The 19,176-nt window shown below is 44.2% G+C and overlaps 1 protein-coding gene across 1 annotated transcript in view; it reads right to left on the reverse strand.

The window, feature by feature from the left end:
• LOC115113524 (A disintegrin and metalloproteinase with thrombospondin motifs 18-like) overlaps positions 1-18,774 on the reverse strand; it is a 52,506-nt gene extending 33,732 nt beyond the window's left edge. The window contains exons 1-7 of the mRNA XM_029641289.2: positions 18,409-18,774; positions 18,218-18,296; positions 17,152-17,471; positions 1,378-1,645; positions 665-864; positions 386-469; positions 121-271 (exon numbers count right to left, since the gene is read on the reverse strand). Coding sequence (XP_029497149.1) covers positions 121-271; positions 386-469; positions 665-864; positions 1,378-1,645; positions 17,152-17,471; positions 18,218-18,296; positions 18,409-18,510 — 1,204 coding nt within the window. The 5' untranslated portion in view covers positions 18,511-18,774. The remainder of the gene's footprint in view (positions 1-120; positions 272-385; positions 470-664; positions 865-1,377; positions 1,646-17,151; positions 17,472-18,217; positions 18,297-18,408) is intronic.
• Between the last annotated feature and the right edge of the window lie 402 nt (positions 18,775-19,176).

Consider the following 19,176-nt stretch of genomic DNA (forward strand, 5'->3'; position numbering starts at 1 on the left):
CCTCTGGTGCTGTCTAATCCCCCAGCAGCACCATGACTAAGGGCTCTAATCTCCAACAGGGGCCCTGGCTGACCTGCTTCACCCCCCACCCCCACCATCCCCCCTGGGGTGAGACCTTACCCAGGGTGTCACATGGCTCATTCTTCCAAGAGCAGATGTCCAGGCCGGTGAGGAGCACAGCATGGTCGTGGCGCTTCCCGATCAGGCCCGACTGCCACTGGCAGAAACTGTTGAGAGACTGGTCAGCGTGGTGGTTGATGGACAGGCCGAGCTGGGGAGGAGATAGATCAGGGGAGGAAATAGATCATAAAGGGAGACTGGAGAATTCATGACATTGTGGAGGCTGGTGATTTTATTGTCAGGCACTCAGATCGATGTGACTCACTGGATCTTGCTCTAGAAGAAGCAGGCTGACCACCACAATGTTGATATCAGTTCCGATGGTGCCGTCTTTGAAAAGGCTGGAAACCTAAAACATAACATTTTGGTTCAAATTAATCGTTGCTTAACATTTTGTGTGAAATAAATACATAAATCATGACATTCATTGTTGGTCAAGGATTAGGCCAGGGTTTTTCTTTAGGATAAAAACCTACTTCGGGATAGGTTACATGACTGATGACTGACTGACTGACTGACTGACTGTTGTCCCTCCCCTGCTCACCATGTTCATAACAGTGAGGACGTAGGTGGTGACGTTCTCTCTGCCGTGTTTCTCCAGCATCTTCCTGTCTGCCACCACCAGCGTTTCCACATTCAGGCCCCCCACCTTGTTAGATGTGATGGGTGATCGCTTCGCCCTGCCTGGGAGCTCAAACTCATCAGGCATGACGAGACGATCCTCATCAGGGGGCTTGGGAGTGTCTGTAGAGATATGGTAGAGGGATAGAGGGCAGGTAGGGAGGGATAGAGATATGAAGAGAGAGAAAGAGGAGACAGGGGGAGAAATGCTTTGAAAAGAATCTCAAATGACAGCTCCTCCTTTTTCCTGGACCTTTCCCTGATAAGACCACGGGGCCGGCAGAGAGTTGAAAGAGCAGGAAATATTCAAAGTCTTTCACTTCTCAAGCTGCTTGCGTGTATTCATTTCAATAAAGGCCAGCTACTTTATACCCTACACTATCTGAGCGCTTTTTCTTTCTAAGTACATTATACACATTACAACATAAACAATCAGTAGTGGGACATTTTGACCTTTATTTTATATTTGTTATTGCACTGCTATCGTTCTGTTTCTGTGATAAAACCACAATGCATGTCTCTCTACCAACTCTACTATCACTGTCCTGTGCAAACAGTCCCACGTGACTGTAATGTGTGTTTCTCATGCGAGCCAATCAAAGGCAGTCATAATAATAAGGACGTTCCCTTACATACATTGCTTGCGGCGTCCACAGAAGTGTTGTCTCTGCAGCTTCCCGTGCTGGTCGCCGTGGTGATGCTGATGATGGTGCTGCAGATATGGGTTGTCAGGTTGCGAGCTGTGGATAGATCCCTGGCCACCATGGACTTTGTGTTCAGCCGAGCGTTTGTAGACCACGTGTGGGTGGTGTCCACTCGGGGAGCTGTAGTTGTGCTCTGCAGCTAGGTGCTGTGGCAAGGGGGCGATGAAGTACTCCTCATCAGACATCCGGATCAGACCTGACTGGAGAGCACAGATACCCCTGGGCATTAGATGTATTCATCAACATTAAACATTCATTATGGGGGATGAAGGTGAGAGTGGGGTCAGTAATAAGTCATGTAGATTGGCATGTGTTAAGGAATGGCGTAAGTAAGAGGTCTGTCAGCAGTTCTTGGATAAGGCCTGAAGGGACATAGAAATAGCGTGGAGTCATCTCAAACCAGACACAGACACAAGAAACACTGGGACAAGCTGCTGTCTCCATAGGTGTTTCCTTAGGTCAGGCTCCCACAGGGATGTGACTTACTGTCTGTCAGGATGATAGAACAGGGTATCAGAGGTATTCTGGGGCAGCTGCTCCTCAAGACAGGATTCCTAACCCAGAAGGGTAAGTGGGTTCAGAGACCATCTAGCACCAACTTTTACACTGTAAAGGGGTTGCCGTGAATTTGACAGTAACTTACAGGCAGTTCAGTGGCAAGTAAAATTATGTATTTCATATTGCAGTACACCAACTGTAATATAAATATGGTATCAAAGCAAGTACTGTGTAACGACACACAGTACAATGCTGCAGAATTGACTGTATTATACTGTACAAAAGTCAATGCTACCGTAATCAGAATGAATGAATGGATAAATGAAATTCATTGAGGGGAAGGGTTTGTATTTCACTGTAAAAATATGTATTTATGCATATTTGGTGTTTTATATCACTTGCCTTTCTTAGAGGCCTCAATAACGGCTTTCAAACTGGCAACTACAGGGCAAAACAGACCAAACGGACAGGACAGACCAAAGGTTCAAGACTTGCTGCCACTGCAATCTGTCCCCTATACATTTTAAATTGATGGGGTACTATAACCACATTGGAGTTAAATTTGTACAGCATTCTCACTCATGGGTGCAACAAATATAGCCTCTTACAAGGCATGCCTCAAAATATGTTAATGAGCCATTAACAACAATTCTATGCACCCCAAAAGGTTTTTGGCCTTCCAAAAGATATGGTACCCAAAAGTGAAAACATGAAACAGATCAAACTTTTTGGTCCTTTAAAAACCTGCTGTAAGTAAAATATTGTGTGCTATAGCTTGGAAAATAAATACAATGACAACATAATGTTTGTTTCCAACATTTGGGCTGTTTTCCTAAAGAAGTTAAATCCGCCTGGTGTTTTGTTTCCTTGCCACGATACTAACTAGTATTGTGATACTTGTATCGTCCCGGTCCTTGTATTGTAACGCCTGTCGTCGGAAGGAGTGGACCAAAGCGCAGCGTGAAATGTGTTCATTATCAAAAAACACTATAAGAAAGTAACAAGAAGAAAGTCAGAAAACGAAAGCTAACAGTTCTGTCAGGTAACAGAGATTATCAAAACAAAAAACACTATAAGAAAGTAACGTGAAAGTTCATTATCAAAAAACACTATAAGAAAGTAACAAGAAGAAAGTCAGAAAACGAAAGCTAACAGTTCTGTCAGGTAACAGAGACTAAACAGAAAACAACTACCCACAAAACACAGGTGGGGAAAAAGGCTACCTAAGTATGATTCCCAATCAGAGACAACAATAGACAGCTGCCTCTGATTGGGAACCGCACTCGGCCAAAAACAAAGAAATAGGAAACATAGAATGCCCACCCTAATCACACCCTGACCTAACCAAATAGAGAAATAAAACAGCTCTCTAAGGTCAGGGCATGACAAGTATTCTAGGAACAGTACCATTCTAAATACAGCAATTCCTTCCTTGTCCACAACATTTTCCCACCATAATTTGAAGTAAGTAAAATGTTTGAATATTTTACAGTTGTTAATAACCCACAATACTGTATAAATTACAGTTTTCAGTTACAGCATAGTTTATCTCTCAAACACGGCCATAGAAAAACTCCTGTGCACAACCTAAGTACTGCTAGTTGCCATGGATACAGCTGTCAGATACCGTGTAAAAAATATAAAGTAGCATGATGCAAGGCAGCTTTATAGATGATAGTGAGAGCAGTCAGAGTGTAACTGGTCAAAGGTTGTTAGAGAAGTTCCTGACTAGTAGTGTCTAAAATGTTTGCAGGTCAACAGAAACAACAACCCAAAGTGAAAAAGTTCCTTTTGAACAGACCTCTGACAGAAACTGTTCTTTAATTAATCAGCTCTTCATTTAAAGGATTCCAATACACTCCAAAGAAAGCAATAAAGTGTTGAGACAACCTTTTCGGAGTCTGCCTGTAAAAACTCATTAAGGCAGGAGGCCATTACTCTTCAAGCATCAGCATGGTCCTGTTGACGGAGCTAGAACTGGAGGGGACTGAATCAATTTGATTAGCGAAAAGAGCCGAACACAGCGGCATTCACTTTCCCTTTACATGTTAGAGGAGGGTCACGATGTATGAGATAGCCTCTCTATGGAACCCTGTCAGCAAGCCAACAACTGATTGAAAAGATCCAATATTGTCTCTTTGTCATCCTTCGAGGCAGATAGCTAGGCTTTTCTTCAAACACCCTTCGTTCCCTGTGGTGTGTGTGTGCGTGTGCGTGTGTGTGTGTGTGTGTGTGTGTGTGTGTGTGTGTGTGTGTGTGTGTGTGTGTGTGTGTGTGTGTGTGTGTGTGTGTGTGTGTGTGTGTGTAGTTTGATGATTGCATGGAGCAATAGGTCGGGGAGAATGGGGTTTAGGTTCAACTCAAAAGTGACAATATCCTTTCATAAATAAGGTCAATCAAGAACAGAACATAAGGCACCAAGCTACTGTAACACCTCTGAAAATGCATTTGACTTACTCACTAGTCAGGTTTCTGTCTATGGGCCATGTGCAACTGCTTCAGCACCAAGTCCTACATTTGGAAATCCATAGCAATATGATCAATCTTTGAAAGTTTGACAAATAGATACAGAACACCTTTCCAATTAATAAAACATTTATAATACATCAACTGTAGATTCCTTGTTTATACCATCACACTATATGGAGGTGTAAAATATTATTTCAAACATCACCACAGGCTGACAGTTTTATTTATACTGAAAATAAATATAAACGCAACATACAACAATTTAAACGATTTTACTGTTCCCGTTCATATTGTCACACCCTGATCTGTTTCACCTGTCTTTGTGCTTGTCTCCACCGCCCTCCAGGTGTCACCCATCGTACTAATTCTCCCCAGTGTATCTATACCTGGATCGATGGGAGGCTTCGAGGAAGTAGGAGGGAGAGGGAATCTGTGCCCTGTCGCCCTCGTTCGCCCTTGATTCCCACCTTGCCTCCGAAGAATCCCGGAGACCCCGAAGTCTACATGTACGAGTGAACCCGAAGTCACCCGAGTTCTCTCTGGAATCACAGAGGGCTGCCGAGGACTCCTTCGGAGTCCAGGTACCTGGCCAGGGCTAGATTGACTCCGGCTGAGCGCTTATGCCGACTCCACACCCAGAGTTGTCTATATTGTGGAGTTACGGGACATTTCGGGACATTTCGTAGCTACCTGCACATTAAAAACCCAGGCTCATCAAGAAGCAGCAAGTACTCTGGTGGACCATATGGATAACTTTTCCTCTCCCCTTACTCGCACCCCTTTCCATGCCATCCTGCTGTGGGGGAATCAGTCAAAATCTCTTCGGGTACTCATCGACTCTGGGGCCGATGAGTGTTTTTTGGACGCTAACCTGGCATCCGAGCTGGGCATCCTCACACATCCCCTCTCCATTCCTATGGATGTTAGAATGCTGGACGTGCGCTCTATAGGCCGGGTCACTCACAATACCACTCCCATCAACCAGGGAACCACAGCGAGGCAATCCAATTTATGCTGATTAAGTCTACTCAGGTATTGGGATTCTCTTGGCTCCAAAGACATAATCCCATCATAGACTGAACTGCTGGTGCCATTATGGGCGCCACGGCCATTGTCTGAAGTCAGCGCAGCCTTCCCAGGGACGTCTTCCTGTGGGCTCGGTAGTTGCCCCAGACCTCTCCGCCATTCTCGAGTATCCCAGGACCAGGACCTCTGGGAGGTTTTCAGTAAGGCCCGGGCCACTTCACTTGCTCCCTACAGCTCTTCTTTTGTGGAGAAGAGCAAAACCCTGCGCCCATGCATCGACTACCAGGGCCTCAATGACATCACGGTGAAGGATCGTTACCTGCTACCACTCATCGCCTCGGCCAACTGCCTTCTCTGTGTCCAACAGCCAGTTGGAGCGAGCCAATCAAGAACTGGAGATGACTCTTCACTGCCTTGTCTCCGCCAAACCCAACCACCTGGAGCCAGCAACTCGTGTGGGTTGAATACGCCCTCCACACCCTCCACTGCTCTGCCACTCATTACCTGTATTAACTGCACCTGTTTGAACTCGTTACCTGTATAAAAGACACCTGTCCACACCCTCAATCAAACAGACTCCAACCTCTCCACAATGGCCAAGACCAGAGAGCTATGTAAGGACATCAGGGATAAAATTGTAGACCTGTACAAGGCTGGGATGGGCTACAGGACAATAGGCAAGCAGCTTGGTGAGAAGGCAGCAACTGTTGGCGCAATTATTAGAAAATGGAAGAAGTTCAAGATGATGGTCAATCACCCTCGGTCTGGGGCTCCATGCAAGATCTCACCTCGTGGGGCATCAATGATCATGAGGAAGGTGAGGAATCCGCCCAGAACTACACGGCAGGACCTGGCAAATTACCTGAAGAGAGCTGGGACCACAGTCTCAAAGAAAACCATTAGTAACACACTACACCGTCATGGATTAAAATCCTGCAGCGCACGCAAGGTCCCCCTGCCCAAGCCAGCGCATGTCCAGGCCCATCTGAAGTTTGCCAACAACCTCCTTCCCTCAGTAAGAGCATTGAAGATGGGTCGTGGCTGGGTCTTCCAGCATGACAACGACCCGAAACACACAGCCAGGGCAACTAAGGAGTGGCTCCGTAAGAAGCTGAAAGTCCGTATTGCCCAGCGACAGCCCCGAAACCTGGAGGATCTGGAGAAGGTCTGTATGGAGGAGTGGGCCAAAATCCCTGCTGCAGTGTGTGCAAACCTGGTCAAGAACTACAAGGAAACGTATGATCTCTGTTAATGCAAACAAAGGTTTCTGTACCAAATATTAAGTTTTGCTTTTCTGATGTATCAAATACTTATGTCATGCAATAAAATGCAAATTAATTAAAAAAAAGTGATTTTCTGGATTTTTGTTTTAGATTCCGTCTCTCACAGTTGAAGTGTACCTATGATAAAAATTTACAGACCTCTATATGCTTTGAATGTAGGAAAACCTGCAAAATCGGCAGTGTATCAAATACTTGTTCTCCCCACTGTATATTTTATAATTAAAATACCTTTAGATCATTAGCCCCTCGGCTGTTCATCTTCTGTTTCCCCGTACCCTCCGTATTCATCCCACTTTTCATGTGTCTAGGATTAAACCTATGTCTCACAGCCCTTTGTCTCCTGTTCCCAGGCCCACCCCTCTCCCCCAAAGAGATATGCATATTATTAGTATATAGTATATATTAGATTATATATTATATAGATTTGGATAGAAAACCCTCTGAAGTTTCTAAAACTGTTTGAATCATGTCTGAGAGTATAACAGAACTTATTTAGCAGGCGAAACCCCGAGGGCAAACCATTCAGATAAAAAAAATTGAGGTCACTCTCTTTTCAATGAGTTTTCATTGGGAATCCAGATTTCTAAGGGTCGTTCTTGCAGTTCCTACCGCTTCCACTGGATGTCAACAGTCTTTAGAAATGGGTTTTTCCTTTGTGTAATGAAGAAGTAGCCCTGTTCAGAACGAGGGTCACTTCAAGTGTACTGTTAGATAGAGGCGCGTGACCAGAAAGCTAGCTACAGTTTGTTTTCCTCCTGTATTGAACACAGTTCTTCCCATCTACAATTTTATTGATTACTTACGTTAAAAAATAACTAAAATTGGGCCTCCCGGGTGGCGCAGTGGTCTAGCTGTGCCACCAGAGACTCAATTGGCCTAGCATCCGGGTTAGGGAGAGTTTGGCCGGTAGGGATATCCTTGTCTCATCGCACACCAGCGACTCCTGTGGTGGGCCGGGCGCAGTGCACGCTAACCAGGTCGCCAGGTGCACGGTGTTTCCTCCGACACATTGGTGAGGCTGGATTCCAGGTTGGATGCGCGCTGTGTTAAGAAGCAGTGCGGCTTGGTGGGTTGTGTTTCGGAGGACGCATGGCTTTCAACCACGAAATTGGGGAGAAAAGGGGGTAAAATTCAACAACAACAAAAAATACCTAAAGTTGTATTACAAAAGTAGTTTGAAATGTTTTGGCAAAGTTTACAGGTAACTTTTGAGATATTTTGTAGTCACGTTGCGCAAGTTGGAACCAGTGTTTTTCTGGATCAAACGCGCCAAATAAATGGACATTTTGGATATATATCGACGGAATTAATCGAACAAAAGGACTATTTGTGATGTTTATGGGACATATTGGAGTGCCAACAAAAGAAGCTCGTCAAAGGTAAGACATGATTTATATTTTTATTTCTACGTTTTGTGTCGCGCCTGCAGGGTTGAAATATGCTTCTCTCTCTTTGTTTACGGAGGTGCTATCCTCAGATAATAGCATCGTTTGCTTTTGCCGAAAAGCCTTTTTGAAATCTGACATGTTGGCTGGATTCACAATAAGTGTAGCTTTAATTTGGTATCTTACATGTGTGATTTCATGAAAGTTTGATTTTTATAATAATTTATTTGAATTTGGCGCTCTACATTGTCACTGGCTTTTGGCCAGGTGGGCGTCCCACATATTCCAGAGAGGTTTTAACAAACTTGCGCACAACATTTGAGAGAAATAAGGTTTTTGTGCATATATGAACATTTCTGAGAACTTTAATTTCAGCTCATGAAACATGGGACCAACACTTCACATGTTGCGCTTATGTTTTTGTCCAGTGTAGTTTTGAATGAGTTCAAGTTGTGCAATTTGCAACAGCACTTCAGTTAAAGGTTTGCAATATAAGACAAGAACACAGATAACATTAATCTGGCAGCCACGACCGCATCCAAGACGTTCTATAAGAGTTTGCTGTGCTGTGCTAGCTGAGCGTGCATTTATCGCAGTCCGTGAAATGTGTCGTGTTGCTGTAGAATGAAGAGGCTTGTGGGTTTGGTTTATTCCGCCTGGCAGACCGACCAGACAGACAGGCTGATAAACACCCTGGCCTCTGACAGGCAATCAGTTCACTGGATGTTCATGTCAGCAGGGAAAGAGAGCGTTAGACAGCGCTGGTGAGCAGGATGTATCCACCTGGCCTCATCCACTGTGAGTTACAAACAGAGGAATAATGGTGAAATGGACTCTGTAAGCATTGGCAGACTAGGGGGAAAAAATATGTATTTTCTTTTGGTCAGCACTACTATATTATTATGTATTGCCTAGTCATTCGTTTATGTGATGATGTGATTTCATGAGACAGAGAAAGAACCGAGTGCAGAGAGGTGAATGAAGAAAAATGAATTCCTTTTTCTTTGGTTTCCCCAAACCTCTGTCCTTTCTCTCATGTGATGACCAAGTTAAGCAGTTAATTCCACTCTCTGACCATGTCCGAGATCATTGACTAGAGTGCTGAACCTCACACATTCCGTCTGGCCATGGAATACCATTTAATCTCACCCCCTACTCCCCAAATCCAGCTCAAATAGCTGTGCATTGTCATCCACACCCCCAAACCCCTCACACCCCATGACCCCTGTCCATTCTCTATGTGTGACACCCACCTCCCCCTTCACCCTCCTGATCCACATTTCCCCAGACTAGCAGGTGGCAAAGTAAACATATGCGCACAAAGGGGGAGCCATGCAGAAGCTCTTGTTGTGAAAACAGTGGCGGGCCATGGCAGACTGCCACCATGCACAGGCATCCGCTCCCAGACTCCCACCTCCTGGGACAGGACAGGGGGACAACGGGGGCACTCTGGGGAGGCCAAGTCCACCATAATCCCATCCATCTCTCTTCCTCCAGGACCTGACAGAACCACCAAACCACCTCGTATCGCTCATTCCTTCCCCGATGAGGATCAAAAGGCCCTGTGTGTGACCCAGGGGCTCTTGTCAAACTTGGTTCTGTTTCTCCCATGATAGTAATGGGCAGTAATGGCTTCGGGCGTCCGTCGATGTCTGTCAGCCTCGTTCTCTGTGTTGCTCCAGTGCTTTGTTGAGGCAGAGTGATTTCCCTTTCCGACTGATGGGTTTCAATCAAAGGGGGTTTACACTAAATGCAATGACGTCTATTTTGGCCTAGCCACCGGGTACCTTGTGTGCCTTGCCTTCCTGTGTCACATTTTCCTCCTTGTTCTCTAACGTGACTTCGGCAGAGCCTTAGAAAACTGTGTCCAGACAGAGAGAGAATAACCGTACGGGATGTCTTCAGCACAGCTGGGCAGCCAGAACAGCCAGGACCCCTCCCTGTGAACCAGCCTTAGCTAGCCCCCGACACAGGCCATAATTTAGGAGTAGACAGTGTGAGGACAGAGAGCAAGGAGACACTGACAAACATGGTGAGGATACACAATGCTATACTGGATTTAGAAACCATTCCACTGGCTTAATAGCCACAAGACTTGAGTGCAACCCTCACTGTCATTTCATTACACTTTTCCACTGCACTGTAAAGATCTGGTAGCCGGGTCAGTCTTGTGCCTGCTCCAGCCCTTTGATCTGACGAGTTTAGGGATCTCACCAACTAACTCACAGCACACTGTCAAGCAATATAGGCCCATGCATGGATATATGGTTGCTATTTGTATAAATCTCGGCTATGCGTTACATCAATAAAGATATTATATTTTCTGCTATTTTTTGCAGTGGTGATGGTAGTAGTAGTTCAACCCAGATGAGCCCATTTTTAACATTTGCATATGTTTTGTACAGCTACCCTGGACTCCATTTTTAACATTTGCATATGTTTTGTACAGCTACCCTGGACTAAGCTTGTGACATTAACAAATCTGTCAGCGACAGAATTACTCACACAGACTGAAACTGTAAAAGAGACAAAGATGGAGGAGACAAAGAACCTCTTCCAGGTTCTAACCTCTATCTGTGTACAGTCTGTTAGCAGATTAGCCTGGATCTCGCTAGCCACTTCCTGTTGTAATGTTCCTCCCCCCCTTTAACCCACAACAAAGTTAACCAACACCCTGGAGCAAATCCACTGTTAGCTAGCTAGCGCTTCCCATTGTCTGCCAACCCCACTCACCACCTCACACTCAATTATCACATATGTATTCCATTTGTCTCAGAAACATACCACACTTTACTATAAAATATCTAATAACATCTTCCAGCAGTTAGCAGTATGCTTGATAATGGGAGGAAATTGATTCCATCTGTCGAGATGTGGTGCGTCTCTCTTCTTGTTCTGCCTGAAATGTATGTGAGAGTCCTGCGAAGACTAGCAGAACTGTAAGATGTCATGTAAAAGTACAACACTGAAGGGACAACATGCAAAGAAAACATAAACATACTTGTAGCCATAAAATATCAGTCATATCAGATACTAATACCTCAATGTACTGTATTTTTTCGGGCAAAACATTTAATACATGTTTTGTTATGTATAGTGCTGTGAAATGGATGTTATTCATGATAACATATATCATCTGAAAAGTACTTGAGATGTATTGAATTTCACAGGTAGTAGAGAGACACCAGGTCCTCAGACTTCAGGGAAAGCTGGCATATTGATGTGGCAGACCTCTAGTGATCTCCTTAAATGTACACTTGTAAGAGTTACACAGATTAGAGGGAGATGTCCTCTGTTCAACCCCAGTCTACTTCTCCTCAGACCTGCAGACATCAGACGACCCCCCCACACACACATGGTTACTCTGAGTAGACAGTTTTCCGAACCCAACAGTCTACATGTTGGGAGTTGGCTAACACACCGATGGTCTCAGAGGACTTCCCTATGGAAGCTATTACGACATGACTTTGCTTTTGCTTTCATGTGGTTTTCCCGTGGCCTGTGACTACATACTGTAACCTTACACATTTCGGCCATGCATGTTTTCAGTGTTAGAACGGGACACAATTTATAGCTCGTTCCTTAGGGTCTGTCGCGGGGGAAAACGTAATTAGCTTTTCTTTGTGTAAACTGTAGCTGCTTTTAAGGCTCCCAGCCATGACATTATATTTTAAGTTAGTAAGCGCTTACATGCCGTTAAAGACTGGGAGAGATGTGTGAGGAGCTCAAAGCCAGTGATTATAAAGCTCTAAAACACATCTGCACTCCAGCTCAGCGTTACATGTGACCACAGTGTCGGTGAATGCAGACCAGAGCATCCACATCACTCAGCTTCTGTCAACTATGGTAAAAGGATACAGGCCATTATCAGTCCAAAATACAGCCCACTTCTGTGTGAGCGGTCTATGTCTCCATGTCTATCATTCGACCTGGCCCATAATGATTTGAGTTTGCCTCAGCGTTAGCATAGAGCATTCCACAGAGTGTGTGGCGTCACTAATTGCCTTTAAAGAGCATAGACACCCACTGAGCAACCCTTGTTCTCCAAATAAAGCAGAGGTGGGCCTGGAAACACCATGGCTAATGATGTTATACAGCCCCCTTATCAGCTGAATCGAATGGGCAAGGTTCAACTCATTTTCCTGTCAGACCAGTTGGGAACAAGCAACTTCCTCTGACAGTGGATGATGACTCTGCAGGTGGCCAAGTTGGGAAGTCCACTATTTCTGGCAATCAGTCACTCCCAAACTCACAAGAGGTCAGAAATAGAGAGAAGAAGAGGATATGAGGGGAAAAGAGAAATTGATTCAATCTTAAACTAAATATGGGATATACTGTATAGGGTTCTGTGTTCAATTTAGCTAACACCTTTACAATTACTATTGTTTCCAGTACCCTGCCCTGAACCACAGACACGGTTACTAGCCGGCTAACATACAGTACTCTACCCTGCACCTTTGAGACCGTTGCCCTTGTACAGTCATTGAACACAGGTCACTTTAATCATGTGTACATACTGTTTTACCCACTTTATATGTATATACTGTATTCTAGTCATGGCTCATCCTATACAGCTGATTGGGGACCTTATTACGGATGAATGTGCTTTTTCTTTCTGCTTGCATTTTGTATTTATATTTGATGTGTGTGTTTTCTGTCATTTCTGTAAAAGAGGCCGTGGTCTCAGTATAACTCCCTGATAAAATAAAGGTTTAAAAAAAAAAAGTTTTTTCACTGCTATACACACCTTTTCTATTCATATACTGTCAATACCCCCCATTCACATACATATATATTATTTTGATTCTGGACTCAGGTCCGGAAGCTAATTTCCTGCAATTCTGTCCATTTTGCTATTGGGTTTTGTACTGTGTATTTCAATAATTTATTCTCTCATTCTAATATTTTTAATACTGTACATTTCATTTTATTGACACTGTTTATACACACCGCATATTTTTTGTATATACTGGATTCTTGACATAGCTCACTCTGGTATATCTACAACTGTACATATAATTCCTAGAATATCTTGTGTAAATTCATCCAGTGTAGATACGTAGAGATTGCATTTGGATTACTGTTACAGTGCTATTTGGGTTGTGAATAGGATTCGATATGACATTTCTTAATTTCTTAATTTTTTTACTTTTTGGATTATGTGTGTAGTGTCTTGTATTGCATCGTATTGCTGCACTGTTGGAGCTAGAAACACCAGCATTTAGCTGCACCTGTGATAACATCTGCAAAATCGGTGTACGCAACCAATAAACGTTGATTTGATTTGTTCTGCAACCAAGTTTGTACACGTCTTATACACAGAGACAAATGTTCACTAAAGCAGCCATACCGGTCAAAACACTATCCTCATCTCACAACAAGCCAGAACCGCTGTTGGACAATAACATATTGTCTAACAAAAGCTGTACTGCATCTACCGTGCTGACACAGACGCGTCGAGGAATATGTATGGATTCTGCTTTGTGAAGTGACGACCACTTCAGCGTTCCTCATTCGTCTTGCGTGAGAAAACGCGAGCACAATGCCTGTGACAAGAGCAGAATGGCGAGGGCCTGGCTCCCTCTCCTACTGGCATCTAGCGGTGGGCACTACATCACTGTCACCACAGAGACCACCAGGGAATCGCCCTCTGCAGCGCTCACAACACGACCGGCTCACGTCGTATGTGGCATAACAGCCTATGAGTTATGAGAGGGACGAGGGAGCCATTGTAACTACAGAGGCCCAACAGACGTTCCAATTTGTCCAGTCCTCTTATGAAAATGGACAAGTACAAATGCCCAAAGCCCTACCTGAGAATCCCTCATCATGTATCAGGCTCAGCCCTACTCCCTGTACGCCCTGCATCCATATGGAGCCCATTGTGGGGAGATGGAGCCCATGGGACACTGAGCAGAGAGAGTTGTGGCTTACAGTAGGTCATATGTGGTGCTGAGAAAGAACTGATCTGCAGCCATCTTGTTTATTTCAGGCCTGTGCACAGCATTTAAATATGATACTCTCCAAAGAAAAGTTCACACCAGGACAATCATTTATGGCCACCACATCACCTATAAATCATGTTTTGTAATATATGTAGGACTATAATATTCCCAATAATAATCCCAATAAACCGGTTATATGACCAATACCACCCCACGGGAAGGGAATGACCGTCTTTTTGTTTTCACACAGCGGAACGTCCTGCGACTTACACCTCGTCGAGACAGACAAATGTGCATGTCTGCTGATGCGTTTCCTTTCCTCAGTTCATTGTTAATGGATATCACAACTGTCCCTGAGTGGTATTCCACACTCTAGGGTGTCAACGACAACAATAAGGCACTCAGCAAAATAAACAACTTGCTTTGAGGTGTCTGAGAGCAAAATGCTGGGGAATGAGAGAAAGAAAGAGAAAGGGGGGAGTTTTCACACTCATCCCCTAGTACCTGGGGGTCATTCAAAAGACCCCTAGTACACATCCAAACAGACTCAATTACCCCCCTAATTAGAACAGGTCTACAACTCCACAGGGGTTGTGGGAAAATAATACACCTAGACCTCTCAGGCTCATTTCTAAAGCAAAGAACAACAACAAAAACATGTTCTCAGAATATATGTGGTTACCTAAGAGAAAGTGACCTCCTTCAATAGGAAACACTGAAAGGAGAGATGCCTCGCAGTGACCACATTTACATGCACACAGTATTCCGGATGGTAGCTCATAGCCCGGTATTAGTCTTACTCTGGATATGCTGCACCCGCTCACGAGTATCCCTGTATCTGTAAATAAACAGAATATTCCTAATTTAAGATCATATGGGTTAAATGGAATATTAACTGAAATATGGACACCGACTGTAGGCCTATAACCTCTCACACGTAGAGTAATATAATATTAACTCTTGCAGAATTATGCATTTCTTGCTGTAAAATTATACAACAAATGTTAATTTTGTCTCGGCAACAAGAGTGGAGAAATCGGATTTCTTTCTTTCAGTATCTCTTGAGAAAAAGTGACAGCGCGTGTAATGTGTTATCTTTGACGCTGTTATGCAAGCAGACTATTTCAACCACATAAAATATGCGCCCAAGACGAACTTGAAGTCTTATCAGAAATGTGTTTCATCGTTTTCTCAGCTAACACTTCAACTTTAAAAGGTGTGGCTGTAACTGTATAGATTAGAGAGACACGCATCCTAACGTGGAAGAGGGGGCTTGGGAAAGGTCATGGTCGAGTTTGTCATGGTCGGACACGCTTAGCCAGAGAGCCGGAATCCGCTGAAGGGGCAATCTAACGGCTCAACAGCCAAACAATATAGCTGGTCCACACACCAATGCTCCCGCCTTCCAATAAGATAATAAATGACATATTAAGGAAGGTCTCAGAGAGTGCATCCAAGCCTACTGGTCGTGGGCTGGAACAGTTCTTGTTGAGTTCAGTTCAGCTCTTGGGGACTGGTCCTTGTGAGGAAGGGCTGGCTCTGTCACCCAGTGTACGGAGTGGTGGCCTGAGGAGGACAGCAGAGCTCTAATTTATCTCTCCCTGCATTCACAGAGGAATGGGACAGCAGCTTTGAACTTGCACTACAGAGGAACTGAGACGAGCACGACCCTGAAAGAGAGAGTGACTGAGGTCAACCACCGTGACCTCTGGTACCAGAGAATGTAGGCAGAAAACTCTTGTGTGCAACCAGCAATAGCTGTACTAGTTTTTTTTTAAATTTTATCTGGTGTCTTGAAGTCATTTGAGGTCAGCAGAAAAGAGAAAAAGAGAAAATACTATTGACACACAAAGGAAGTACATGTCCTTCTCATGAGGAATGTAATTAAAAACACCATGTTAAATTATTCAGGATTTACTAAGCAAATCCCCTATCCCCGGTCTTAATACAGAGTCTGGCTGTTCTTGATTTAAAAACAGAATCCCCCTCCATCTGCTAGGGGCATGTTGCTGTCAAACAGTAGTTAAGAGAACCAGCGTGGGCAGACTGACCGACCTTGAGCCTGTCTGTCTGTGTGCCAGCAGTGGGGACCTACTGTACACTACCACAGAGAGGGCCTCCATAGGCCCATAGAGAGAGCAACCATCCTCCCTAGGAGCGCCACTCCAAACTCGCACAAAAACAAAATCAAGCTCTCACCCAAACAGGCTGCCAGTTATCCTCCATTTCCGGGCAAAAGAAGCTGCTGAGGATCAACGGGGATGAATGGGTCCTCATTTGTACCTAATCCAAAGCTCCTCGTGAAGGGGAGATGACATGTGGGGTTAAAGTACTCCAGGCTATGCACTCTTTCAGTGTAACAGACAGACCTTCTTTCCGGTGCATGTTTTTTTTCGATCTTCCCCCTTTTTCCAGTTTTAATGTACTACTGTAAAAGTAGGTATTTTAATGTGTCTCTCCCTCCTTTCCGTCTGAAATCTAAAAGTAGAAGCACATTTTAAGTAACGGTGGACTAAGTGAATTTCTGATGGCCCTCGGGTCATCCTTGGGAGAGAAAAAAAGAAAATGGGGAGGAGAAAACAGGTCAAAGAGTCCTTCCAGTCTATTCAAATGCAACTGCTCCCAAATTACATTGTGTCCGTGCACAGTTTTAAAAGAATGGGTCACTGCTGTTTTATTGTGGAGAAGCTACTACTAATGAAAGGGACAATACAAAGAGTAGCACTGCCAGCCAAGCGGCTGAAACTTCACCCTGGGTTTAATTGCACTGAACAAGGGAGATGGGGAAGCAGGGCAAACAAGGGACAAAAAGCAGGCAGCAGAAGAGGTAGATGCTATTGGCAAAAATAAAGGTATGTTTTATGGAGGCCTAGTGTCCGGGTGGGACATGTGATCTGCGTGTCCAACCTGAGGGAGGAAATAGTGAAAGAGGCACTAAGGCCAGCAATTTAAAAAAACATAACTGTCTCTTACATTGCATATTATAAAGGTGGTTTGACTGACACAAGATGCAATCCATGAAAAGTCTAAATCACAAGAAAAAAACTGGTGAATGTTTCCTGACACAGGATAAAGTGTAAGGACTCAAGGGGACACTTACCAAGCCAGAACATGTAGATATGGCTGCAGAGGAAGCTGTGAAGTTGTGTATAAATCCCTGATACAAGCAGCCCTGATGGGCTGGCTCCTGTGCCAATGTGGTGATGCCCTCTGTCCCCAGTACCTGTACTGTGAAGCCCTCTGCCACTACCATGGAAGGCTGTAAGTCCAGGTGCATGTCCCACCCGAAGGCAGATAGTCTGTAGTGTACAGGGCCCCTCATGGATGGCAGGGACCTCTTATTCCGGCCTCGCCGCAGCATATCGTGGGACACATACCCACCCTGAGCATCCACCTCAATTGGCGTCACAAACACGTAATCTGAAAGAGAACCACAGAGAAGGTCACTTACCAAACCCACATCCAATGGGTTCATCTTATTTGCACAAAGCATTTGCACAAACCTCAATTCCCTCTAGTCTAATTATACTGATCATGGTATAGTTGGTCAAACAGTGTCATAATATTTAACTGATTTATGAGGGGAGTATTAGACATCATCAAATCATGTTTCAGATCCAAAAGTCATAAACGTTATTCCACTATCATAGCCTATATCAATATAATACACATTTATTCAATAGGAACACGGAGACACCCATTATTTAGAAACAGTATCAGACGCCACGTAGGCCTAATAGGAACGCCCAGAAACAAACCCAGATAGTTTTTTACAGTCACATCCACTCTCACTGGTAAATCAAAGAAAATAAATCATCTAAACTTGACCCGCCCCGTATCCGGCTGCTCAATGAGGAAACTGCCGCTTCTGCAGGGAATTCCTTCACCGGCATAACGCGCATGGCTAAAGTTTACCAGCCAAGAAGATGAGAGGCAGTATGCGCGCAAGACACCATGAGCGCTTTAACTGGCGACTCATCGATAAACCTGACACACCAAATACAAGTAATGCGTTTTATTATTTCTGAACAGTAGCTATGTTATTGTTTCATTCTAAAGGATTGTAAAAAAAACAACAGACTGTTGCAGACTACAATGCTGTTAGTAAACATTTTCTTATCTGTTATGGAGAGAAGTAAACAACCGGCCCGTGCAAAAATACGAACCGTGATTCAGTCCACTGGTGTCACTGGCAAAAGTGGACGAAACAGAGTAAATGGAATGTGAGCAGTAGATATGCAGCGTCTGCAAAACGACAGGTAGGAACACGTTAATGGCACAACATGCGCAACAGTTTACTGTAACAGGCAGCCTACTGCAATTTAAACGTATATCTGATTATACAGTTGTCACCTGCCTTCAATGTGTTCCAGAACCACAGAGTGGATAAAATCTTCACTGATGTGCAGCTGACAAGTGGGATAGGCAAAGTCCATAGCAAAAGAAAAAGGCAATCCATGTTGGCATGCAATACCTCCTCTGTTACCTCCTCAACAAACACAGAAGTAATAACCTGCGGCAGCGCATAATGCAACTGTAAGACATTGCTAATTTCTTTAGGTGCCTTTTACATATAATCACGTCAAGTCCGCCGGGTCCATTTGGATGTGCCTGGAGAGGTAAAGCGCACTCGTGCGTCTTTCTGAAACAGGTAGCAAATCGCCGGAGTGCTGACTGTGCTCTCTATAGTGAACAGTGACAGTCAGCTCCTGCAGACTGTAAAGCAGCAGTAGCACCCGCGGGTGGAAACGAAGCGGGGCCAATCAGCAAAGAGCATCATCTTCTCTGTGATAAGTAGTCTACTGTTGTGTAGGAAAGCTCTTAACTCTCTTTGGCTCAGTGTTGAGCTGAACAAATTCGTGCGACCCACACAACCCACACAACCCACAGGGCAAAAACGGGTTAAATCAACGTTGTTTCCACGTAATTTTAACCCAAACAAATATATGTGATAATGTTGAATCAACGTGGAAAACAAATTGGATTTGCAAAATTCATCAACATAAGTGCATTTCATTTTTTTTTCACCCAGTTTTGAGAGCTAAATCCAATGGCATTATGATTTTTTGTTGTTGATTTCACGTTGAATTGACCTTAGTTGACAACTAACCAAATGTAAATCAAA

The sequence above is a fragment of the Oncorhynchus nerka genome, linkage group LG28, assembly GCF_034236695.1.
Source record: "Oncorhynchus nerka isolate Pitt River linkage group LG28, Oner_Uvic_2.0, whole genome shotgun sequence".
NCBI classification, from domain to species: Eukaryota; Metazoa; Chordata; class Actinopteri; order Salmoniformes; family Salmonidae; genus Oncorhynchus; species Oncorhynchus nerka.